The following is a 24702-nucleotide window of genomic DNA, read 5'->3' as shown; positions in this document are numbered from 1 at the left end:
CGGCCATTCTAACTGGTGTAAGGTGGTATCTCAATGTGGTTTTGATTTGAATCTCCCCGATGGCTAGTGACGCTGAACATTCTTTCATGTGTCTGTTAGCCATTTGTATGTTGTCTTTGGAGAAGTGTCTGTTGATATCTTCTGCCCATCTTTTGACGTGATTATCTGTTTTCTGTGTGTTGAGTTTGAAGAATTCTTTATAGATCTTGGATATCAGCCCTTTGTCTGTAGTGTCATTTGCAAATATCTTCTCCCATTCCATGGCTGCCTCTTTGTTTTGTTGACTGTTTCCTTTGCTGTGCAGAAGCTTTTGATCTTGATGAAGTCCCAAAAGTTCATTTTTGCTTTTGCTTCCTTTGCCTTTGGAGACATATCTTGAAAGAAGTTGCCGTGGCCAATGTTGAAGAGGTTACTGCCTATGTTCTTCTCTAGGATTTTGATAGATTCCTGCCTCACATTGAGGTCTTTTATCCATTCTGAGTTTATCTTTGTGTATGGTATAAGAGAATGGTTGAGTTTCATTCTTCTACATGTAGTTGTCCAATTTGGGGTGATGTTCCTTTTTAACTGTACCTACTTTAGGTATAGGCCAATGGCTCTGTGGTTTTCCTGTATGGGGCCCAAAGGCATCCTCATTTTGGTTTCAGAATGAAATGCTTTTTTTAAAAAAGATTTTATTTATTTGAGAGAGAGCTTGAGGGTGCACAGAGGGAGAGGGAGAAGCAGACTCCCCTAAGCGGGTCACCCAATGCGGGGCTCCATCCCAGGACCCTGAGATCATGACCTGAGCCGAAGGCAGACACCAAAGAGACTGAGCCACCCAGGTGCCCCTCAGACTGAAATTCTCATCTACTATACATGTGAGGAAAGCACTGATTTTTTGTTGTTTCATTCCAGGCTAACATAGGGAATAATCCCCTCTTCCCTTTTTGTGCACCAAGCCTCCATTTCCATTAGCAATTTCGCATTCTGTTTACCTCAGCTCTGCCCTGTGGCTTTTCTAGTATCTGTTCTTACTCTTCTGGCTGACGTTCCCTCTCCAGCCAGGAGGGCACAGCACCCAGTCCTGCCTCACCGCGCTCAATGCAGCCCAGACACATGGCATCGGCACAGACAGGCCCGCAGCGGCTTCACAACGCCTCATCCCAACCTCATTGCCCTGGCTCTGGAGTCCCCTCCACCTCTCACTCTGGGTTCTCCAGATGGACTTCTCAGAACTCCCTCATCTTCAAACACAAAACAGCCCCCAGTGGACTCTGGGAAGTTTTGAGTCTTTTTTCTTCTTTCAGTTGAGGCTCTACAATTGTGTTTTAGTGTATTCCCTCCTACCCCAAGTTGGGGGTTACTCCCCAAGGCATGATCACTAGAAGACAGATGGGATGGGGGATTTCTCTTAGTCCCGGAGCTGCAGGAATACAGAATCTCACTGTTTTCTTGGAGGTGAAATGATGGCTCGGGCTCGTGCTACAGAAATGTGGATGTGGCACGTGAACGGGTCCAGTCACATACTGCCAACGCATCTCCTAGATGGAAGGAACCTTAGAGAAGCTAGGGGCCACGCTGCCTACCTTGACACTTAAAAAAAATTTTTTTTAGGCTTTGGAATCAGAGTGAAAACACTTTTCTGAGAGCCAGGGACTGTAGGCATTGGACCAAGAACCCGTGAGGCAGAATGTGAAATCTGGAATGTCCTTGAAGGACATCCACACTCTGGATGAGAACCGCCATGTTGTGCCCAGCCTGGCAGAACGTGTGCTGAAATCTCAACTGCTGGCAGCACAGGGAGTCCCAGGCCTTGTGCCCGCGCTTCAGTGGCCTCCCAGAGTTCCATACCGACCAGCACAGAGGACAGGCGTACTCGGGAGATGCTGCTGGTTAGGTTCCAGATCATCACAATGAAGTGAATATTGGAACAGAGAGGCAAAGGAATCTTTTGGTGTTGCAGTGCACATAAAGTTCCGTTTACACTGTGCAACAGGACTATGTCTAAAGAAGAATGCACACACCTTAATTAAAAAATCTGTCCTTGGGACACCTGGGTGGCTCATTTGGTTGAGCGTCTGCCTTCAGCTCAGGTCACGGTCTCAGGGTCCTGGGATCGAGTCCCACATTGGGCTCTCGGCTCAGGGGGGAGCCTGCTTCTCCCCCTCCCTCTGCCTGCTTGTGCTCGCTCTCTGTCAAGTGAATGAAATCTTTTTTTAAAAATCATCATTATTTACCTATTTATTTTTTTTATATCTTTTCAGCATAACAATATTCATTGTTTTTGCACCACACCCAATGCTCCATGCAATCCATGCCCTCTCTAATACCCACCACCTGGTTCCCCCAACCTCCCACCCCCCACCCTTTCAAAACCCTCAGGTTGTTTTTCAGAGTCCATAGTTTCTCATGGTTCACATCCCCTTCCAATTTCCCTCAACTCCCTTCTCCTCTCCATCTCCCCATGTTCTCCATGTTATTCCTTATGCTCCACAAATAAGTGAAACCATATGATAATTGACTCTCTCTGCTTGACTTATTTCACTCAGCATAATCTCTTCCAGTCCCGTCCATGTTGATACAAAAGTTGGGTATTCATCCTTTCTGATGGAGGCATAATACTCCATAGTGTATATGGACCACATCTTCCTTATCCATTCGTCCGTTGAAGGGCATCTTGGTTCTTTCCACAGTTTGGCGACCGTGGCCATTGCTGCTATGAACACTGGGGTACAGATGGCCCTTCTTTTCACTGCATCTGTATCTTTGGGGTAAATACCCAGTAGTGCCATTGCAGGGTCATAGGGAAGCTCTATTTTTAATTTCTTGAGGAATCTCCACCCTGTTCTCCAAAGTGGCTGCACCAACTTGCATGAAATCTTTTAAAACAAATAAAAAAAATCTGTCATTGCTAAGGAAGGGCTAACCATCACCTGAGTTTTTGCAAACTGCGATCTCTTCACTGGTAGGAGTTCTTGCCTTGATGTCGCTGGCTACTGACTGACCGGGGTGTGCTGGTTGCTGAAGGCTGGGGAGGTTGCAGCAATTTCTTAAAATAAGAGCAATGAAGCTTGTTGCATCGATGGACTCTTGCTTTCATGAATCATTTCTCCATAGGATGCGACGCTGTCGGGCAGCATCTTACCCGCGGTAGAACTTTGAGAATCATCGTCGGTCCTCACCCCGCCTGCTGCTGCTCTGTCAACGGTTTGGGTAAGAGTTTAAATTCTCTGCTGTCGTTTCAACCATCCTCACAGCAGCTTCGCCAGGAATAGATTCCATCCCGAGAAACAACCCATCTGTTCGGGTCCTACCATGAGATCGCAGCCATCGGGTCCCATCTTCAGGCCCCACTTCTCGTTTTCCTGCTCCTCCCTCCACATCCGCAGTTCCATCCTCCGCCAAGTCTGAGCCTCTCCATGTCGTCCGTGAGGATCGGAATCCGTTTCTTCCAAGCTCCTTTTCATGTCGATCCTTTAACCTCTTCGCCTGAGTCATGAATGTTCTTTATGACACCAAGGACGGTAAATCCTTTCCAGAACATTTTCAATGTACTCTGCTGGGATCCATCAACTGCCACTACGTATGGCAGCTACAGCCGTAAGGAATGTATTTCTTAAGACTTGAACGTCAAAAATGGCTCCTTGATCCATGGGCTCCGGAATGGGTGTTTTTTAACAGGCACGAAAACATTAATTTCACTGTCCGTCGCCATCAGAGCTGTTGGGTGCCCGGGTGCATTGTCCGTGAGCTGTAATATTTGAAGAGAAATACTGTTTTCTGGGCAGTAGGTCTTAGCAGTGGGCTTGAAGTACTCCGTGAACCATGTTGGATGCAGATGTGCTGTTTGTTCCCTCTACAGAGCACTGGGGGAGTAGGACTGGCCTCATTCTTAAGGGCCCTGAGGACTTTCAGAACGCTAAGTGAGCACCAGCTTCAACGTAAAGTCACAGCAGCCCCTAACAAGAGGGTCAGACTGTCCTTTGAATCTTGAGGGCAGGCTTTGAGTTCTCCAGCTACATACATCCTAGATGGTACCTTCTTCTGATATAAGACTGTTTTATCTACATTGAAAATCTGTTGGTCTGGGTAGCCCTCCTTGGGAACCATCTCAGCTCGATCTTCTGGATCGCTTGCTGCCTCCCATGTCAGCACGCACTGCTTTGCCTCAGACTTTCATGCCACGGACACAGCTTCCTTCCTTAAACCTCATGAATCAACCCCTGCTAGCTTCAGACTTCTCTTCTTCAGCTTCCTAACCTCTCACCCTTCACAGAATTGTAGAGGGTTAAGCCAAAGCTTATTCCAGAGCAAGGCCCTAAGGGATTGTTACAGGAGGTTTGGTCTTCTCTCCAGACCACTAGAACTTTCTTCCTATGAGCAATAAGGCCGTTTCACCTTCTCACCATTTACATATTCACTGGAGTAGGGCTTTCAATTTCCTTCAAGAGCCTTTCCTTCGCAGTCCCGTCTTGGCTAACTGTTGGGTGCAAGAGGCCTAGCTTCTGGTCCATCTTTATTTCCAACATGCTTTGCTCACCAAGCTTGATCACTTCTAGCTTTTGACTGAAAGAGACATGAGACTCTTCCTTTCTCTTGAACATTTAGAGGCCACTGCAGGGTTAGGAACTGGCCTAACTGCATATCGTGGTGTACCAGGGAACAGGAAGGCCTGAGGAGGAGCCGGGGCAGCCAGAACACACATGTGAGTTGGTTATCGGATGTGGGTGTGGTTTGTGGTTCCCCAAACCATTAGGGATCACTAAAATGAAGATAATAATGAAAAAGTTGGAGATGTTGTAAAAATTACCAGACTGTCACACACAGACACAAACCGAGCAAACGCTGTTGGGAAAATGGCACCGAAAGACTTGCTCCACGCGGAGTCGCCGCAAACCTTGAACTGGTAAAACCTGGAATGAAAAGACGCGTGCCTACACTGATGAGAAGAGACTTGTGAAAAAAGTTGGCACTCACTGTAGATGTCTCATGGGAATGAATTGAAGATCATGGCCTTTCATTTTTTTTTGAACTATTAATGTTGCAGTGATGTTTTGACACAGCTCTCTGTCTGATTAATTTGTTTTCTAAAAGCCCAAGAGAAGCCTGAGGGCATCAATGATGTATATGCACTGACAGTTCTACAGCGAACTTTCCAGCATTTGAGTGACTTCTGTTACTTGTAAATCCAAGTGGTTATCTTGTCACCTGATATGTCCAATAACCTTGGGGCCACAACAGAATTCACTCTGACCCCTGCTTAGGCCCCAGTTGGAAAATGCTGGGGGAGTGAGCATAACCTTGGTTTCATTCGAAAAGCAGCACTGCCTTCGGATAAGACCACTGGATTCTCTTTCAGCCAGGTAGGAGGAAAGTAGAAAAAGCTCAGGGCTCTGGCCTTGGTCCAGAGGGTAGGAACTAGAAGCTATACCCCCATCAAGCCTTTCTGTCTCAGCACTTCTACTGGTACCACTTTTCTTTACAAAAAGACACCGTAGCCATTGTGGGTTGAGTCAAGAGTTCTCCGAAATTGCTACATTGAAGTCCTAATTGCCGTTACCTCACACCGTGACCCTCTTTGGAGGTAGGATGTTCACAGAGATAATTAGGTTGAAATAAGGTCACGAGGGTGAGCCCTAATCCCACACAACTGACCTCTTTACCCAAAGGGGAAATCTGGACACACACAGGGAAGCCCATGTGAGGACACAGCGTGAAGACGGTTCTCTCCAAGCCAAGGGAGGCACCTGGGAGGCCTCGTTCCCCTGCGGCCCTCAGAAGGAACCGACCCTGCCAACACCTTGCTCTCTGGCTTCTGGCCTCCAGCGCTGTGCGACAATACATTTCTGTTGTCTAAGCCACCTCGGTGGTGGTCCTTTATTACCAAAGCCCTAGGAAAGCAATGCAGCAGCCATTACTAGGACTTAGAAAGTATTTTCTTTTTCTAAGTTAAAATCTCAGATTAAAAAAAAATTTTTTTTTTTTTAAAGATTTTACTTATTTATTTGACAGAGATCACAAGTAGGCAGAGAGGGGGAAGCAGGCTCCCCGCTGAGCAGGGAGCCCAACACGGGGCTTGATCCCAGAACCCTGAAGTCACGACCTGAGCTGAAGGCAGAGGCTTAACCCACTGAGCCACCCAGGTAACCCACGGATTTTTAAAATTCTTAATCCTATTCCTTCCTGGGGGTTCCTTCAAAGTACACAGCGCCCCAGGCCTTGAGAGGCTGTGGGGGACGAGCTGTCAGCGATTCAAAGTGAAGGATTTGTCCACCTTGTATTGGTGGAGGTTCTGCTCAACCCGTAAAAAGAGCCTTTTCTCTGCTGAGGCCCCAGACTGCCAAGGGGCCTGAGTCGGGCTGGCCGTGGCAGCGGAGGAGGGCACTGGCGTTTTTGCACCTGTTACCAGTAGCCTCCAGTCCGGCTGGAAAGGCACTGAGTCCGTGAGAAAGGCCACGGGGCGGAAGCTTTCAGAGACACACTTGCTCTTTTTTTTTTTTTTTTAAATACAGTTTCGATTCAAGGACTTCCGCGACCGCCTCTGGCCCGCGGGCAGGGGCGCCTTTCTGCCAGTAGGTGGCAGTAGGGTCCGCCGCAAGCAGGAACACGGACAGAATCCCGGTTCCCGCGAGGGTGCCTGACGTTGCACAGGAAGGGAGAACACGCAAAGGCACCGAGGCGAGCGCCACGGGCAGACACAGGAGAGATTAGGGCTGCACGGCCAAGAATGCCAAGGACCGCACGGAGCCACCGAAGGCTGGAAGCAGCCGGGAAGGATCTCTCCCGAGCGCCTTCAGATGGATGGAGCCTGGCCTTGCGGACACCTGCACCCGGACGTCCCGCCTCCACCGCCGCGACACTGTGGTTCTGGTGAAGCCGCCTGGATCCAGGGACTTGGCGTCTGGGCAGCCCTAGGAAACTAGCACAGGGAGCTACAAAAGCAGGAGAAGCCAAGCCCTCAGATCTCTCCTCCTGATCCTCCCCGTTCACCACACTCAGGGAGGCTTTTTTTTTTTTTTTAATGAAGTGTATAATACTTCCCACCTTCTCCCTTCGACCAGGTTTTCCTATTCCTTCTCAGATCCCGCAGGAGCGAACAGTAGGGACGAGGACCCCCCCCTATTCACTAAGGCCCTGGGTAGGACTCGAGCTTGCTTTCCCTAGACTTCCCATGTGTTCCTAACGTGGTTCATGTTGAGTGTGCGATTTGTCTCCTGCAGGCTCAGTGCCTGGGGGCCTCCAAGGTCACACCACGAGAGACTGTTGTTTCTCAAATGGTTTTTTCCCAAGAGTTGGAAAGGCTCAGGAGACCACTAAACATTGGCTCCTGATGACAAGGAAGAATACGGAAACTGAGAGCCAAGACAGGAGCCCGAAGGAGTTGGGGAGGTGGAGGGAAGTCAGTGCCAGGAGGCACTCCCCTCCCCCTGCATCCGCAGGAGCCTGAGTCAAGCTCACATACAGAGCTGACCTTGAAGAAGGCAGCCATCAAGCTGGCCTCTGAGGCCAGGAGTCATTGTAAAGCTAGGAGCCAACAACAAAAAATGTACCCTAGCCCAGCCAGCTGTCACTCAATCACTAACTCCGGTTCCCTTAGCTAATCCTTAAACAGTGGCTTAACACTGTTGGATTTAAAACTGATCCTAGGGGTGACCTCCGATCTCGGACTGATGGCTTGCCTCAGTAATCTGAAAGCTTGGGTTAGTGTGGGAATCACTTGTGGGTGCCATGGGGCCAGACATCCACTCACTCACACATCTTAGACATAATATCCGGTCAATGGCTTAAGAGGGCCAAGCACTTCTGGAGATAAAGGGTCCTAGTTTGCTCTTCCTGAAATCTCTCCATTTCTTACCATTGTGGCCACCACTATGGCGGAAGGAAACCGCATTCTGGGTGAATGCCTTACAAGCCAAAGGCAGTGGTTTGACTCTCCTCCTTGGCTCTCACTAAAATCTATCACAAACCCTCTGGCAGATGGGGATTCTAGCTGTCTGCTGAGAAGCAACAGAACTGCCCGTTTCAAATCAACACCCCTCGCAGCATCCAATCTGGCTGAGACAGGAGGGATTAAAGGCCCCGATACTCTCCGTACAAGTCTTTAAGCTCCATGCCAGCGGAGCCCAATCCACAAATGCAGCTTCTCCTGCCAGAAAGTTCCAGTGGGTTTTCTAAGACCCCCGTGACCTAATTTAAAGTGTTTTTCTTCTTTTTCTCAGGCTTTTCTCATACATAATGCTACGATAAGCTGTTAATTCAATCATTTTCACTTCTCTGCCACCCTTCATCCCGTGATCAAAGAGTCTTATTAGCCACCCTCCACACACATTAAATAATCAAGCTGTCCACCAGCTGCACAGGAAAGCCTTAATCTCCAGTGCAGGCCTGGCTAAGAAATGGCTTAACTGTTTCTTCTCCTTGGCCCACAGCTATTTTTGTACTTCAAACAGCCGTCTTGCAGAGACACCTATCTGGATGAAAGTACCTATCAGCGAGAGGATGTTAATAGGGAAAGTGTAAAAAAGAAAAGAGTATATAACCTTGAGACAAAAAGTCATTGTTTAGCGGCAGCCGCCTTTCCAACTCTGTGTTACGACAAAAGCGATCACACTATCCGCCACTTAGCCATCGGCTCCCCGCCAGTCATCCCCGTAACAATTCTCAGCTGGGTTTTGTTGGGGGTCCCTCTTTCCCTTGATACAAAATTGCATTCTATCTCAGGCAGAGAAGCTGCCTTAGGACCTCGAGTACCAACGACGGCGTCAGCCTTAGAATGCCCGAGACTGTTCTCAAAGTGGAATCGAGCTCTTATGAGCACTGCGTGATTGCCCTGTACAGCCTGATCAACTCTGCTCAATTCTTTCAAATACCTTAATTTGTGCCATCAACTCAAATTCAATGGAAGAATGCATCTTTGGTCACTGGATAAAATCATCTTCAGAAACACACCCCTTCCCCGCCCCCTTGATTTGAGTATTGGTAAATGAATCAGCCTGGAACTTTCTAGAGGGAAGGGGAATGGCCTTTTCATCTTTTTAAAGATTTTGTTTATTTATTTTTTAATTTATTTGATAGACAAGTAGGCAGAGAGAGAAAGGAAGGGAAGCAGACTCCCCGCCGAGCAGAGAGCCCGACTTGGGGCTTGATCCTAGGACCCTGGGATCATGACCTGAGCTGAAGGCAGAGGCCTCAACCCACTGAGCCACCCAGGCACCCCTCGTTTGTTTATTTGACAGAGACCGCTCACATAGGCAGGGGGAGAAGCAGGCCTCCTCACTGAGCAGGAAGCCTGGTGCAGGACTTGATCCCAGGATCCTGGGATCGTGACCTGAACAGAAGGAAGACACTTAACTGACGGAGCCACCCTTTTCAATGGCCTTTTCAAAGCAGGCAGGATGACAGGAACACGGAACCTGAACCCAGTGCTTTCTAAGAGTGACGGAACAATCAGCTGTCTTTTAAGGTAAACTATGATTTCAACTTCGTGTCAAATCACAGCAGGAAGCAGGATAGCCAACCTCATTAATACATGCATCACGTGGGTGGATCTTTCAAGGGAAATGTCATATGTTACCTGGTGTGCAGACATTATCTGGTTTAAATCCTGTGTATTTTTAAAGGGATATAGGCAGTATTCTGTATCAGTATACAAATAACAGCACTGGAGAATTAGGGGTATCTACTAGAAGAGAAACACTGTATCTTAAAGGAGAAAAAAACAGTACAAGAGAAACAAAACTATGTCTCTTACAATTCTAACCATAATGTCCCCACAGAAACCTCCAACTGCCGTTCAAGAAAGGACGCCTTTGATGAAGAGGATTCTTACTAGGTCCAGCTGAAGGTGAGACAAAGGTTTTCCTTTCTCCTGCTTATCTTTTCCATTTGCTCGTTCACAGTAGAGAGGCACATGGCAATAGTGAGGGGAAGGCAATGAGCTACAGCCTCCCAGAACTGGAAGAGCATGCAAAATAGAACATAAAAACCTCCAGCATGAAAACACACCCTGGAATTAGAAATTCATGGTGCAGAACTTTCTAGATGTCTTGCCAAAAAATTTATGTTTAAACACTGTGAAGGTTTAGGATAGAGGAAGACGGGATGACACAGCAAAATCTGGGAAGAGAGCTGTAGCTGCTCTGGTGAAACCTTCTTTTATTGGAACTTCACAGCATTTAGAGGAAGCCACAGCAGGCCAGAGCTGGAGGGGGTCATAGAGTGACTGACTGAAGGATCCATTTTATGGATGAGAAAGCGGAGGCCCTGAAGGGGAGATCAATTCAAGGTCAATGATAAATGAGAGGCAGAGAGAACCACAGAACCCAGGTGCTTGCTTCTGTGGAATTAATTTATGGGCCGCTGGGTTCTGCAGCAGGGATAGTGGCTAAGTGAAAACACTAGACTCCCGGGGATCCATCAGGTCTCCATTAATGATAGGAAGACGTCATCTGTCTTTTCATTCCCACGGCCTTTCATGGGCATACAGTGTGGGTACAAGGATGTGCCCCGTGACAACACACTAACATAGAGACAGATGCAAGAATGCTATTAAGCCTGATGCTACAGATTTTAATGCCACTTTTCTTGTTTTTGTCCAGAAAATAGTGATTTTGACAGAAATTTACTTAAATTAATAGTTATTCTGGATGAATGATTACATAAATTGAGTAAATATTACATTTTCTCATTAAAAAAAATACTGACGGATGGAACCCACATACACAAAAACTCTTGGGTGGGATCCTCAATACTTTGGAAGATGTACTGGTATCAAAGGTGTGAGAAGTGTTGTGCCAGAACACTGAAAGCCAGAAGCTTACACACACTGTTGCCAACATAACTCCCCTGGCCCCTTCCCTCATCGGGTCCATCTCTTGCTTTACAAGGAACAGGATTCCAACCACATGGCCAGGAGACCTGGACACATAACCAGTGCCCAAGCCATAGGGACAGGTGCTCACCGGGCTGGGTTTAGGGAGGAGAGCACAAGGAGTGGCACTCCAGTTTCCACCCAGCTCTTTACCAGCTGTGAGAACTGGCCGAAGGGAGCCTCCATGTCCTTATCCATGTGAATGGAGACCACCGGTAACCCCTACCTGGCTGGAGCCACTCGTGTCCGGAAAGCAAGCCCGGGGACAGTGCCTGGAGGCACAGGGGAGGCGCTCAGTTGTACCTCATTACTGTTTAAGACCCCGCGCTCTCCAGCAGCACCGAACCGTTCCCCTTACAACATTCTTGAATTTTGACCTTCGAAATTGAAACGTACACCAACACATAGGTCTCTTCACCCCAATCTGTCTCTGTGTCCTCTTCTATCTTATCTGCATGTTACCTTGTGTGATTTTGGGCCAAGCCTTGCACTTCTGAGTCTAATTTCTGTCTGGCAAAGGCAGTGTGATCCCTAATGCAGGCAGCACAGCTCGGTCATTAAGAGCGGGCTTGGGGCGAGGCTCGGAGGGTTGGAATCCCAGCTCTGATCTCTGCCCGGTTACTTGTTGCCTGGTCTGGGGCAAGTGGATAATCGCACGTGTGTCCCTCTCCTTTCTGTAAAATGGAGCTATGGCGGCTTCCTAGCGGGTCGTGGGGATTAAATGGCTTAAGACAAAGTATTCAGGACACTGCTCAGCTTGCAGGAAACATGAAAAAATGCTAAATAGCTTATCGTAAGTAGCTACAAAATAAGATTAGGCTCGATCAGCTTTTCTCCCCAAGCCTGGTGAGAATTTCTGTTGCCTTGTCTTCACTGCTGTGGGACTCCCCTTGCTTCCCATGCCTGTGAACCGTTAGCAACCCCGTGCTGGGAAGGCTGGGCAGAGGACCACCACCGCTGCCTCCTTCAGTTCTAAACTCCCTGCTTCCTTCATTCCTAACTGCTGCTCAAAGTGCTTTCAAACCACTGCCACTCAATACTGGGGCTCTTCCCTGTGACTTCTGGAGGAAGCATGAACTTTTTATGAAAAGTTTGGCTTCTCCATGTCCAAGAAAGGCACAGAAGCACCATAAAATGAGACACTGATAAAAGGACAGAAGCAGTTTTCTTACAAACGAAAGGGAGAATACCGGAGGAGGAGCAATCAAAATGACTAACGACAAGCTTTCCAGCAAAGGAGTCGGGGTAATCCATAGGGTAACTGGGATCAGTAGGGCCATTTAACTACCCTGTGATCTTTTGTTCCTCTGGGAAGGGTCACATGCCCCTGGTTGGTGCCAATCTGTTTTTTTTTTTTAAAGACACAAGGAGTATGAACTCTTAGCTCATGAAGATCAGATTTCATTTAGTTTTTCAAATTTACCGTGGGACCAAAAAATTACTGTAATTTTTTCCTATTTAATTCCCTACCTTCTTGGTTGTATAGAGGAACCAACTCTTCTGTAAGGATTTTAAAGTGCACCATCACTTATTTTAAAAAGTGGGGGCACTGTGGGGAGGAGGGTTGCCCAGTGGAAAAAAAATTCTGTTGATGCTACAACCAGGATATTCAGAGGTTATTAAAAAAAAGTCCTTTCACAAGGGTGGTTGTGGGGAGAGGGCTTCTACTCTCTATAAGGGGTCAAGGAAAGCCAATCTGAGATGTTTGGGCTGAGACTGAAGGACGTAACGGAGCAAGCTTGGGACAGCTAAGGGACAGTAAAGGCAAATGCAAAGGTCCTGAGGCAGAGGCATAGTTGGTTATGGGAGGAATACCAAGGTCACTGTGGTTGGAACAGTATGGTTAAGGAAGACAGAGGCAGGGGAAGGAGGGCAGAAAAAAGTGGCAGCGTAGATCAGACCATGCAGGGCCTTGAGGACATTGGAGCTTACTCCAGGAGAGGGGAGAAGGTGCTGGAGGGCTCTGTGATAACGAGTAGCATTTTTGGTGACCAAGGTCCTGTAGAGTATGCTTGAGGGAACAGAGGGCTAGGCTGTGGCGTAGAAGGGAGTGGTGGTGTGTGGTCAGGAGACACACCCAGTGGGGTTCCTGACACGGAGTTTGCACACTTAGGCTTGGCACAACTTAAAAGAGTGGAAAACCTGAAATCCACACTTGGTGTCTCTTGTGTGATTTTGTGAGGATATGCAGAGATGCGGAGAATGTGTGTGGGATGGACTTTATAGGGAAACACCCCTTCTCCTCTCTCATAGCTTAGTCCGTCCTACATCCTTCTAGACCTCATCTAATAATTGACTTAAGTTACCGGAGACAACTTGGCAGGCGGTCAAGGGTGTTCACGGACACAATCATTCCTGATCCTCCCAAGTGGCCCCGTAAGCTTGGCATTATTTCCCTCCTTTGGCAAACAGGGACACACAGAGAGGTGCCTGCCCAGGTCACGCCCCTGGTTGGTGACAACCAAGGGAGATGGCCAAGATTCTTTGGTGCTGACCTCCGGCTCTTGCCACAACCCCATTCTGGGCCTCTTAAGCTACCAATTTACCAAGGAAGTAACACAGAATTCCAGAAGATTCACACACACGGCAGATACACTGGAGTCACAGAAGACGTTACCACAGAGAAGCCCCATTTCACTTCACAATTAGGGGATCTGTTCTCTTTTTACCTAGAGGGATTTAGCTTCTTACCCTACATACTCTCTTGTGGAATGTTCTGCATGAACTGTGTGAAAGCATGGCTTGTGAAAATCGCCCCCGTGGTGCCAGTGATGGAGGGCCATGGTTTCTTTTAAAACCCCAGCCTGCCTGGCCTCACAGAACCCATTCTTGCATAAACTGTGGCCCCGGGCCCATCCGTAAACCAGAAGGAAGGGGGAAGAAACTAAAATTACTTACTAAATAGACATCAAGCACGGAGGCATTATCGTCCTGCATTTCCAGAGCATTCGGCTCAGAGGTCAAGTAGATGGTCCCCTCTTCCATGGTAAATGTTGAACTGGAAGGTAACCCTTTACTGGAAAGACAAAGAAGAATAATGAGTGCGTGTCCTCCAGACCAAGATCCACGGAAACCTCCAAGTTGTGGATAAAGACGTGGAATTCAGGAAAGCTTTTTGGGATTAAAGAAACGATTTTGAGAGTTCAGAGACAATACGGTCCTACCCGGAGATGGTTTAAGGAATTCGGTTGTACTAGCTGTGTATCTCCCTGTCTGCTTCCCTGCATGGGACACTTGTTTATACTTCTGAGAAGGGATCTGTGGGTCCCCGGCCTTGTGAGGGTGGAGGGCTGTCACCTAGAGGCCCACCGGTCAGCTCTGACTTTCAGCAGTGGGTTCCTGCTGCTTGGGTTTGCCACTTAGAGTACGCATGCTTTGCTGGTTTACAAAGATAACCTTGTGCACGATCAGTACTGGTTTCTCTCTCTGTACTCTTCTCTTTTCCTTTTAGGCACGAAAGGTCCAATTGTACCAGCAGTTGTCAAACTTAAATGTGCATCAGAATCCCTTTACAGATTTCTTGGTTTAGTAAACCATCAGCTTTCAAGGGATGCTTCTCTGAGAACACTGTGCCCATGACCATCGCTCAAGTCATTTTCTGGATCAAAAGTAATGAGGCAGTGACAGGCTTTAATTGGCTTTTGCTTCTCAACGACTACAATGTCACCCACCAAAGAGGAATTACTTCTCTACTTAAACATCAAAGCTAGAAATAAGGCGGTCAGAAAATAGATAAGTGTGGGATGACTTCTGATTTTTATTCCTATTTTTTTTTTTTTTTTTGCTCCTATTTTATTTTTATATAATTAAAAAAATCTCTAAATGCTGCTGGGTTATTTTATGAACATATCATTTATTCGATGAAGTTCAGAACTCCGTTTTCAAGATCGAGGGTATAACCAAGAATATTCTGGAAGTGATTTTTCTTTAAGCTTTATGCCCAAAGTGGGCGATTGACCTCATCACCCCAAGATCAAGAGTTGTTGAGCTTGAGCCAGTCAGACATCCCTGGAAGAGATTTTGCTTAAAAAATTCTTAATTTTTAAATACTACATGTGGTGTAAAATACAGCTAAAAGTCCTCTTCTTTTCCTGCCGTCCTGTTGTGATCCTGAGTCACTCCCCTAGACGCAAATCCATTATGTACATGTTTTTCAGTCTAATATTTATCTTCTATTTTGGGTAACCATGAGTAAGCTAGCATGATTTAGAAAAAAAAAATGAGGGTATTCTTTGGGATTTACCAATTATTTTAGCTAAAATACACTGTGATTACAGAAGACAAACACTGGATTTCCTTAGCATTCTATGGTCAAATTTGAGCAAAATCAAAATTGTATTGTTTTTTCACATGTATGAAAACACTTTCCTATCTCAACAGCATAGTCTGAGCATTATTTGGGGGATGAAAATGAGGCTCACAGGGACTTATATCCAGGTTCTATAAAGAACTCTTAGAACAATAAAAGGACAAATCACCCAATTAAAAAATGAGTAAAGGATCTGGAGAGTCCTGCAAAGAAGAACTACAAATGGCCAGTAAGTGTATGAAAAGATGCTAAACATCATTCATCCTAAGGGGAACTCAAATAAGAACTCTGGGGAGCTACCCCTTCTCACCCCCCGAGCTGCTGTCATAAAGACAGGCGAGGGAAGGAGCTGGAGAGGACCCGATGAAGACTGGAGAAGGGGGCAACGGCTTTGGGAAACGGTTTGGTGGATCCTTAAAACTACGAATCCCAGCAATTCTATTCCTGGGTGTAGATCCAAGAAAAATGAAGACCTGTGCCTGCACCGAAGCTTGCCCACGAATGCTCCCAGTCGCATCCTTCAGAATAGTCCCATAGTGTTAATAACCCAACTGTCCACTAGTTGGTGAATGGGTAGGTAACTCCTGCAATGGAATAGGATTTGGCGATAAGAAATAATGAGGTGGCGATAAGAAATAATGAGGTACCGATACGGCCAACAATATGGCTGAATCTTGAAAAGCATTAATGCTCAATGAAAGAAGCTGCTCATCAAGGACACGTATTGTGTGTGTGATTTCACTGGTGTGAAATGTAGAGAAGAGGCCGATTTAGAGAAACAGAAGGCACATGGTGGCCAGGGGTTGGGGTGAGCGGGGGAGGACTAGGGAGTTACTGCTCTTGGGTGTGGAGTTTCTGGGCTATTGAAAACGTTCTAAAATTAGCTTTTAGCAATACACAACTTGGTGAGTAGACTAAAGCCACAGAACTGTCTACTTTGGGTCAAGTTTAGAGTCTGTGAAATATCTTAAGGAAAAAAATTTCATGAAGCACCTAAGGGCCATAGTTTTAAAACTGGTCTCCGTGCACAGTACCAGAAATATCAGAAATGCAGAGAATAGGTCGCATTGTACAGCTGTTTGGAGTAGATTTCAGTCATTCAAAAAATGTTTTTCTTAAAAGAGAAAAAACATTCCAGTTGACCTGGCAACACTCAGAACTGGACTCTGAGCTTCCATGCTGCGGGGTGAACAGACCATGTGTGCAGGTGCGTGGAAGCCCGGGGAACTGTCTACGGTGTCACAGGACCAGCGGGTGTGGCACAGGTATGGGACCTCCCTCCAGGGCACCCACCGCTCTCTGGCCTCTTCTGTTTATGTCCTCTCTCCCTGTCCCCACCCACGCCCCCTTGGATTTGTCCCCCCAGCACATCTGCTTCACAGATGAGGGATCTGAAGACCAGGCAGGGAGGCGCAGGGACTTGCCCAAGGTCACACAGCCGTTGAGTAGAGTTTAGGATCTGAATCCTGTTTTCCAATCAAGTACTTTCTAGGGCCAGCTAGCGGACATTTGAGAAATCTGACACTGTAGAAACTGAGGCAGCAAAGGCGGAGGGGCCTAGGAACTCGTAAATAATCCCCAGATCCAGCAAAAACGAAGGCAGTAGACCATGCTGGATGTGGCTGCCTAGATCTCGGCTTGAGGAGAGTAAGGATGGCCAGAACGGTTTGGGGAAAACTAGGCAGAATATGCTTTACAAATATTTTTCTTCCTTAAAAAGTTAAAAATAGAATTACCCTGTGATCCAGCAATCCCATTTCTGGGTATATACCCCCAAAGAAGAAAAACAGTCTGAGCTATTTGTTTACCCAAACTGTTGGTCTCCCCCCACCCCTCAAGCCCCATTCATATCTTCAAGTCCTAATGCCCAGTACTCCACAATGTGTCTGTATTTGGAAATAAGGTCTTTAAAGAGGTAATTAAGGTTAAATGAGATCATTGGGAGAGGCTCTAATCCAGTATGACTGGTGCCCTTAAGAGATTGGGACGGGGGAGGGGAGAATGCCTGGGTGCTTCATATGGTCACGCATCTGACTCTGTTTCAGCTCAGGTCATGATCTCGGGGTGCTGAGATCGAGCCCCACACTGGGCTCTGTGCTCGGTGTGGAGTCTACTTCTCCTACTCCCTCTGCTGCTCCCCCTGCTCTCACTCATAAACAAATACAATATTTTAAATAAGGGTTTTGGACAAAGACATGAACAAAGATGGGGTGAAGACAGCCAAGGAAGGAGGCCTCAGGAGAAACCAACCCTGCTTCCCCCTTGATCTTGGACTGGTAGCCCCAGAACAGGGAGATAACACGTTGCTGTTGTTCAAGTGGCTTCGTCTCTGGCACTTCCTTAGAAGGAAGACACACCCATGTCAACAGCCTCACTCCCGGTGGCCGGGGCGGGGGAGCAGCCCGAATCCCCGCTGACGGATGAGAGGATACACAGAACTGACGCGCACAACACCGCACTATTCAGCCTTGGAAAGGAAGCCAGTTCCGCCACATGTTAACAGCGGACTGTGTAGGACTTTGTGCTACGTGGAATCAGCCAGACCTTAAAGGACAAATACTGTGTAATTCCACTTCCGTCAAGTTCACAGAGGCAGAAACAGGAATGAATGGAGGTTGCCAGGGGCAGAGGGTGGGGGATGGGGGCAGAGTTTCAGTTCTGCGAGATGAAGAGTTCCGGAGCCCTTGGAGCCCACTTGTACAATAATGTGAGTGCACGTGACACTATCAAACTGTACACTTACGAATGGTTAAAGTGGGAATTTTTTTTTAAGTTTTAAGAGAGAGCAAGCATGAGCAGGGGGGAAGGGCAGAGAGCTGGATGCGGGGCTCCTTCCTGGGATCAGGACCTGAGCCGAAGGCAGACACTTAACCAACTGAGCCACCCAGGTGCCCCTGTTAATGTGAATTTTACCACAATAAAAAGAGAATAGTATTGGGGAGTGCTGTGAAGTGTGTAAACCTGGCGATTCATAGACCTGTACCCCTGGGGCTAATAATACATTATAGGTTAAGAAAAAATTAAAAAAAAGTATTGAACAGTACTCATTTAAGCTAACATTTAATTAAAAGAAATGACCTATGAAAGAATTCTATAATATCTAGGACTATAACCCTGTGCAAATCATCAGGCACACATACTGACTCGCATTCAGTGTATTCTGGATAACCTGACATGAACACATCTTGGCACAGAGGAAAAACTACACAACCCATTCACTCATCTGCCTTCACGTACGAGTAAGGAGGATGACAATACCGTGAGTGAGACCAGAGCACAGAGATGGCCGGTCCCTTCCCTGCAAGAGAACGTGTTTTAGGAAAACAAGTGCCTGGGCGGCTAGAGGCTCACGGAGTGGGGGGGGGGGGGGGGGGGGCATGAACTCTGGGATTAGAGGATTCAGCCTTGAGCTCTGGTTCTTCTGGGTTGTGGTGCTACTGGAAACTGTCCTCACCCTGCCCCGAGCTCCGGGTTCCCACACAGAAAGTGAGGATAGTATCAAACCTGCAGGGTGGCTGGAGACATTAGTGAATGCACAGCACGACCCCCATTCATGTACCTGTGGTCTAGATGCTAGGATGGAGCAGAGAAGAAAATCCGTGTTTCCACCTCGCCGACCTTACACAGCGCAGGGCAGACAACGAGAGAAACACTAAGAGCGCGGACAAGAGCCACAAGGGAGCGAGTGACGCGGGTCATCTGTAAACAGCAAACTCCCCTTGCTCTGCCGCTGGAGTTTTAAGGATCTCAGGCGTGAGTCCGACACCAGGGGACACAGGTATGTCCCCTTCTACTCCAGGGGACACTGGCCTGCTCTTTGAGGCGCCCCGCCGCAGTACACCCCGCTCCCCGGCTGCTCTCTCTCCGGGTCACACGCCGCCTGCGCACTCAGGTCTCCGCTTCTCCAACCCCCTGGAAAGACTGGGAGTGGGTGGGCAGCTGCCCGTCGCGCAACTGCTTTTCCGCTGCTTGCTTTGCAAGTCCTGAAGGTTTGTTTGGGGCTTTGGCTGGAACCGATAAGAATAATTCACTTTCACAGTCTGTTACATTTTTAGCAAAGAGACTAGTAAAGGTTATACACACCACGGAAGGTCATAGTTTTATCTTTCCTTTTTTTTTTTTTAAATTTTATTTGTCAGAGCACAAGCAGGGAGAGCAGCAGACAGACAGAGAAGCAGGCTCCCCTCTGAGCAAGGAGCCCGATGCGGGACTCGATCCCAGGACTCTGGGATCATGACCTGAGCTGAAGGCAGCCCCTTAACTGACTGAGCCACCCAGGCGTCCCAAAGCTGTACCTTTCCTAATCAAGAAGTGCCTCACATAAAACAAAGTATTTGTGATTACAAACCTTTTTATTATTTACTTGAATGTATATGTGTGTCCCTTGCTACTTAAAAAAAATTAATGAAATGTAAATATTAAACGAATAGGGACATAATGAAAGAATAGAGCATCCAACCCATGGAATGCATCTGCGGCAAAGTCCTCCCTCCTTGAAGATGCCTCAAGCAGTCAAGTTTAGATTGGTTCTAAAAAGGATTTTCACTTAAATGTTGGCGCCACTGATAATTCCATGTTTGTTTCTCTTCCGTTCTGATGTGGGGAAGTTCTGGGGGGGATATACTCAGTCCCGTTACTGTACTGTTAGTTTCCTGGGCAGAGGCCTATCTGGAACCCATTTCTGATTTGATTTTTTTCCAGATTCCCGTATCGGGGTCACTGTAAGTGAGAGCATCCCTCTTGGGCCCAATGCCCTCCAAACCCAGCCACTGTGTCCGAGGGCTGGCCACTCCTTCGCCTTGCAGCTTGGGAAGATCCATTTCTAGAAGCAACATTACATGACTAGGTTTAAGAGTCTGGCTTCCTGCCTGCCATCAACTTTTGCCACTATTCCCTCCGTTCAGACGCTGGGCTGACTGAGCCTAATTCGCAGCCAGGCTTTCAGGGGAAACAGTCCCACCCAGTTGGGTTCTTCCCTTGAAAAATCAGAGAACCCACCCGTCCTTTGCAACTGCTCTGGCCTCCACTCTCTGCACCCAGGGCGGCCTGGCGTTGGTCAGAGCTGTGCAGGAGCGGCTTCCAGACCCTCACAGCGCTCGCTCAGACGTCACACGGGCCTGTCATTTATAAAAATGCTCCTTTCTGTCTCCAGCACGGTCAGTTGGCTTCAAGGGAGAGCGCTAGCCTGGCTGGACTCACTGAGAACAGTCATCGGTGATTTGATAGCCGGGAACACTCTGATTTCTGTTGTGGACCTAAGGAGTGTTCTATAGCTCATTCTCACAGGGGGCGGGGGCACGTGCTCTGGGGACAGATGGCAGGCTCCACAGTTTGTCTTAAAAAGCTATCCTCTCAGGGCAGCTGGGTGGCTCAGTGCGTTAAGCCTCTGCCTTCAGCTTAGGTCATGATCCCAGGGTCCTGGGATCGAGCCCCGCATCGGGCTCTGCTCAACAGGGAGCCTGCTTCCCCCACCCCCATGTGGCTTCCTCTTTGCCTACTTGTGATCTCTGTCAAATAAATAAAATCTTAAAAAAAAAAAAAACTATCCTCTCACTGCCTTGAGGTTTTTCTATCCAAGTAATAAAAATCTAGCTCACGGTAACGATGAAAAGCAACGACCCCTGTCCTGCCCCCCCCACCCCACCCCAGGGGGGCAGCTTCTCTAGGGATGGCTCTCTCCTTAGCATTTCTGGTGCTTCCTTCCAGATCTTCAGAGGCATCAGGGAATAAAAGATATTCTCAACCTAGAGCATCATTTACTGGTTCTATCAGGAGAACATGACCCTCCCCCACACTGTACTTTCTTCCAGTGTTTGCTATTTATATTTCATTCAGTTTGTAACGAATAATACACTTGACCTTTTCTCTTCCACCAGCCATACACCGGATATCTTACATTTCCTGTATCGCTTCGTCTCTGTCCCTGCCTTCCTCTCACTTGGTATTAGACCCACTTTAAAAAAAAAAAAAAAAACTACTCTCTTTTGTCTCTGCTTTGTCACGGCTGTTAATATTTATATTGTCTTGTAGCGATGACCACATTTTTCCTACCTTGTCCATGGATTGATTCTAAAATGAGAAAAGTGATACATGGGATTTATATTATGATGACTATGTAAAGACTGGAAATGCCTGGCCACCAGGGAGTGAGCATTCTAGTCCCCTCTCTGGATTCAAAGCCATGGTTGCTGGGCCATACAGAGAAAAATGTTCCCAACAGGATTAAATGGAATCTTTCTTCTCTCGCTCTTTTTTTTTTTTTTTTTTAAAGTTTTGCTTAAATTCCCCATGTGTGAGGCTGTTCCATGTTGGGGGGCTTTTGCCCTTTAGACATGGACTGCCATCGGGATTAAACACAGAGAGCATGTGGACAGGACGGAGGCTTAGAGACAGCTCTGCCCTCCAATGATTCGTTACTAGTCTGGGCAAGTCCTGACCTCGAGCTCCTGCTTCTTCATGTAGAAATAGGAATGACAGGCCCTGCCCTGCTCATCTCCTAGGGCCACTGGGAGAGCCAAGGCAGGTAATGCTGATGAGAGCAAATGCCCACAGTCACGCTCTCCCGGACAAATGACAAGGAGCAGCACCAGGACTGTTCCCTCTGGGGCTCTGTCTCTGGGTGGGGGTGGGGCTTGGACAGTGGCTGCTTGCATAGACCAGTTTCTCCGAACATTCTGCAAAAAATTCCTTTTCTGCTATTTTCAGTTTAGCTACCAGAATGTTCACCGACAAGAAGAATGGACGGGAAAACTCTACGAGTGCAGAAAACCCACAAGCACAGCCTCATCTCTTTTAAAGGCTGCAAATCCTTCTTCAGCCCCAGAGATCCAGGCTTCCCCCGGGGTTGGGGAGTGGCACTCATTCCTGCCTGGATCAGACACCTCCGAGGTGATAGGCAAGCCCACAGCACGTGCCTCTCTCAAGACAGCGCAATCTGGGGGCACCTGGGTGGCTCAGTGGGTTAAAGCCTCTGCCTTCGGCTCGGGTCATGATCTCAGGGTCCTGGGATCGAGCCCCACATCGGGCTCTCTGCTCAGCAGGGAGCCTGCTTCCTCCTCTCTCTCTCTGCCTGCTTGTGATCTCTGTCAAATAAATAAATAAAATCTTAAAAAAAAAAAAAAGCGCACTCTGGCCGCGGTGGGGTGGTGGGTGGGTAGGTGGGGGCTGAGGTGGCTACAGGGTGTGGAATTCTGAAGCCTGGGCACTGGGGTTCCCACTTGCAGCCCCGAGAGTGTCCGCATGCAGCAAAGCTCACGCCGGGGCCGGGACAGAGCCACTTGCTCTCCTGGTGAGCTCCTTGGCTGAGTGGACAGGCAAGTGTGCGAAATGCCCCAGGGCGGCCCTGAGAAGTGGGAAGGCCTAGGTCACGGTCACTGCCTCCTGACTGGCGCACCAGACACCTTCCTCACCTGCCCTGCCGGCCTGCGGGCTCTCGGTGGCACGATCTGCTGCTTGGGCTCGGTCTGGGCTCCTTTTCAGCCAGGACCACAGGACCACAGCTGCAGCTGTCTGCTCTCCTGTGCTCTCCCCACCTGCTATTTTTAGACGAGGAGGCTGCCTCTTCCTCCCAGAGGCAGGCAGAGTGGCAGTCCCTCTTCTGGGACTCTACGCACAGCTGGCTGCCTGTGGTGTCTGCTGGCGGGGACTTGACCCTCTCCCTACACACGTGAACGGCCGGGGCACGATGCCCACGGCAGACACGGCACACACAGCAGCACTGGGACCCGGCCGGTGAAGACCAATGCCAACTCCGTGCTGCTGGGTACAGGCATGGTGGGAACAGGAAGCCGGCGGGGGCGGGGGGGCTCCGAGAATCCAGGGCAGCAGCGTGTGTGTGTGTGTGTGTGTGTGTGTGTGTGTGTGTGTGTGAAATCTCTTCTGAAAAGGAACCCTCCTCCAAGCTCAGGGACCTTTCCCACCAGACACCTCTAGGAGATCTATTTTTCTTTCCAGCGCCCTCCCACACACGGGCCTCCCGGTGGCACTGACAGTGAGGTCTATACCGGGATGACTACCACACGCACTAGTACTTCATTTATTCGGGAACTGTAACCCTGTGAGGTCGGGGCTCATCCTATTTATTTGTAACGTGGGTCCTAAGGCTAACTCCTCGAACCCCAGGTAATCCATGGTGGCCCCTGGACGTGGCCCAGGCGGACAGCTGGAGCCATGCCCTCCCCACACAGCCTCCAGAGCGCCAACCACGGCAGAGAAGGAGCGCGCTCTGCCAGGTGTCTAAGACAGTTGTGCAACCATGGTTCAACCATGAGACAACAGGCATCTACAGATCCCTTTCTAAATGGCCAATCTATTACCAGACCTTAGTCTTGTTCAGCTTAGGTGGGCATATAAAGACATTAAAGAACAGCCACAGGAACACGGCTTACCCCAGGCACAGAAATTATTTTGAGACGGATCATGGACCATATGGGAAAGCCAAGACTGTTCAGCTTCTGGAAGAAAACGGGGAGAATGTCTCCATGACCTCGGGGGTCCTGACCATGAAGGGGCAGAAAGAAATTTCTGATGTGATGGGAATGTTCTTATCCTGGTCTGGGTGACTGTTACTTGTGTGTACACATCTGTCAAAATTCGTGGATCCACACACCTGAGACTTGTGTTAGCATATACATAGTTCAATAATGAACATTCAGCATCAAGAATGGCATCTACTTTTTTACTAACTAAACTATAAATCGTTCATCCAGATGTATCCCGAGTGCCTGGCCTGTTGTGGGTACTGCGCTAAAAGACAAAGCTAAGTTGGTGAATCATTTATGCACTGCTGGGTCATTGACTTAGAGTCTCTGAAAAAAGTAGGAGATGGCGAACAGACACATGAAAAAACGTTCATCATCCTTAACCATCAGGGAGATTCAAATCAAAACCACATTGAGATACCACCTCACACCTGTTAGAAAGGCCAAAATCAACAAGACAGTAAACAACGTGAGTTGGAGAGGATGTGGAGAAAGGGGAACCCTCCTACACTGTTGGTGGGAATGCTAGTTGGTGCAGCCACTTTGGGAAACCGTGTGGAGATTTCTCCAAAAATTAAAAATAGAGCTTCCCTATGACCCTGCAATTGCACTACTGGGAATTTGTGCCAAAGACACAGATGTAGTGAAAAGAAGGGCCATCTGTACCCCAATGTTCATAGCAGCAATGGCCACAATAGGCAAACTGTGGAAGGAGCTGAGATGCCCTTCAACAGATGAATGGATAAGGAAGATGTGGTCCATATATATGATGGAGTATTATGCCTCCATCAGAAAGGATGGATACCCAACTTTTGTATCAACATGGACAGGACTGGAAGAGATTATGCTGAGTGAAATAAGTCAAGCAGAGAGAGTCCATGATCATATGGTTTCACTTACTTGTGGAGCATAAGAAATAACACGGAGGACATTAGGAAAAGGAAGAGAAAAATGAAGGGGGAGGGGAATCAGAGAGAGGGAGAGACGAACCATGAGAGACTGTGGACTCGGAAATAAACTGAGGGTATTAGAAGGGAGGGTGTAGAGGGGTCGGGCGGGGG

General features: G+C 48.1%; 1 protein-coding gene and 1 long non-coding RNA gene across 7 annotated transcripts in view; one reads left to right on the top strand and one right to left on the bottom strand.

Moving 5' to 3' along the window:
• Window positions 1-24702, bottom strand: part of PIP5K1B (phosphatidylinositol-4-phosphate 5-kinase type 1 beta) — a 290783-nt gene that overhangs the window by 8247 nt on the left and 257834 nt on the right. For all 5 annotated transcript variants that reach the window (XM_047701150.1, XM_047701151.1, XM_047701153.1 and 2 more), the window contains one exon: window positions 13751-13868. In XM_047701150.1, the coding sequence (XP_047557106.1) occupies window positions 13751-13868 (118 nt within the window). The remainder of the gene's footprint in view (window positions 1-13750; window positions 13869-24702) is intronic.
• LOC125084049 (uncharacterized) lies at window positions 9246-21922 on the top strand. 2 transcript variants are annotated; one of them, XR_007122451.1, is made up of 6 exons: window positions 9246-9445; window positions 9759-9826; window positions 14304-15734; window positions 16284-16426; window positions 18732-18939; window positions 21867-21922. It is a non-coding gene; the product is annotated as an uncharacterized LOC125084049 (long non-coding RNA). The 2 variants fall into 2 exon arrangements; XR_007122450.1 differs by lacking the exons at window positions 18732-18939; window positions 21867-21922 and having other exon boundaries at window positions 16284-17009.

The sequence above is a fragment of the Lutra lutra genome, chromosome 13, assembly GCF_902655055.1.
Source record: "Lutra lutra chromosome 13, mLutLut1.2, whole genome shotgun sequence".
Lineage (NCBI taxonomy): Eukaryota > Metazoa > Chordata > Mammalia > Carnivora > Mustelidae > Lutra > Lutra lutra.
Note: the sequence above shows the minus strand (reverse complement) of the source record. Positions and strands in the feature narration are given on the sequence as shown.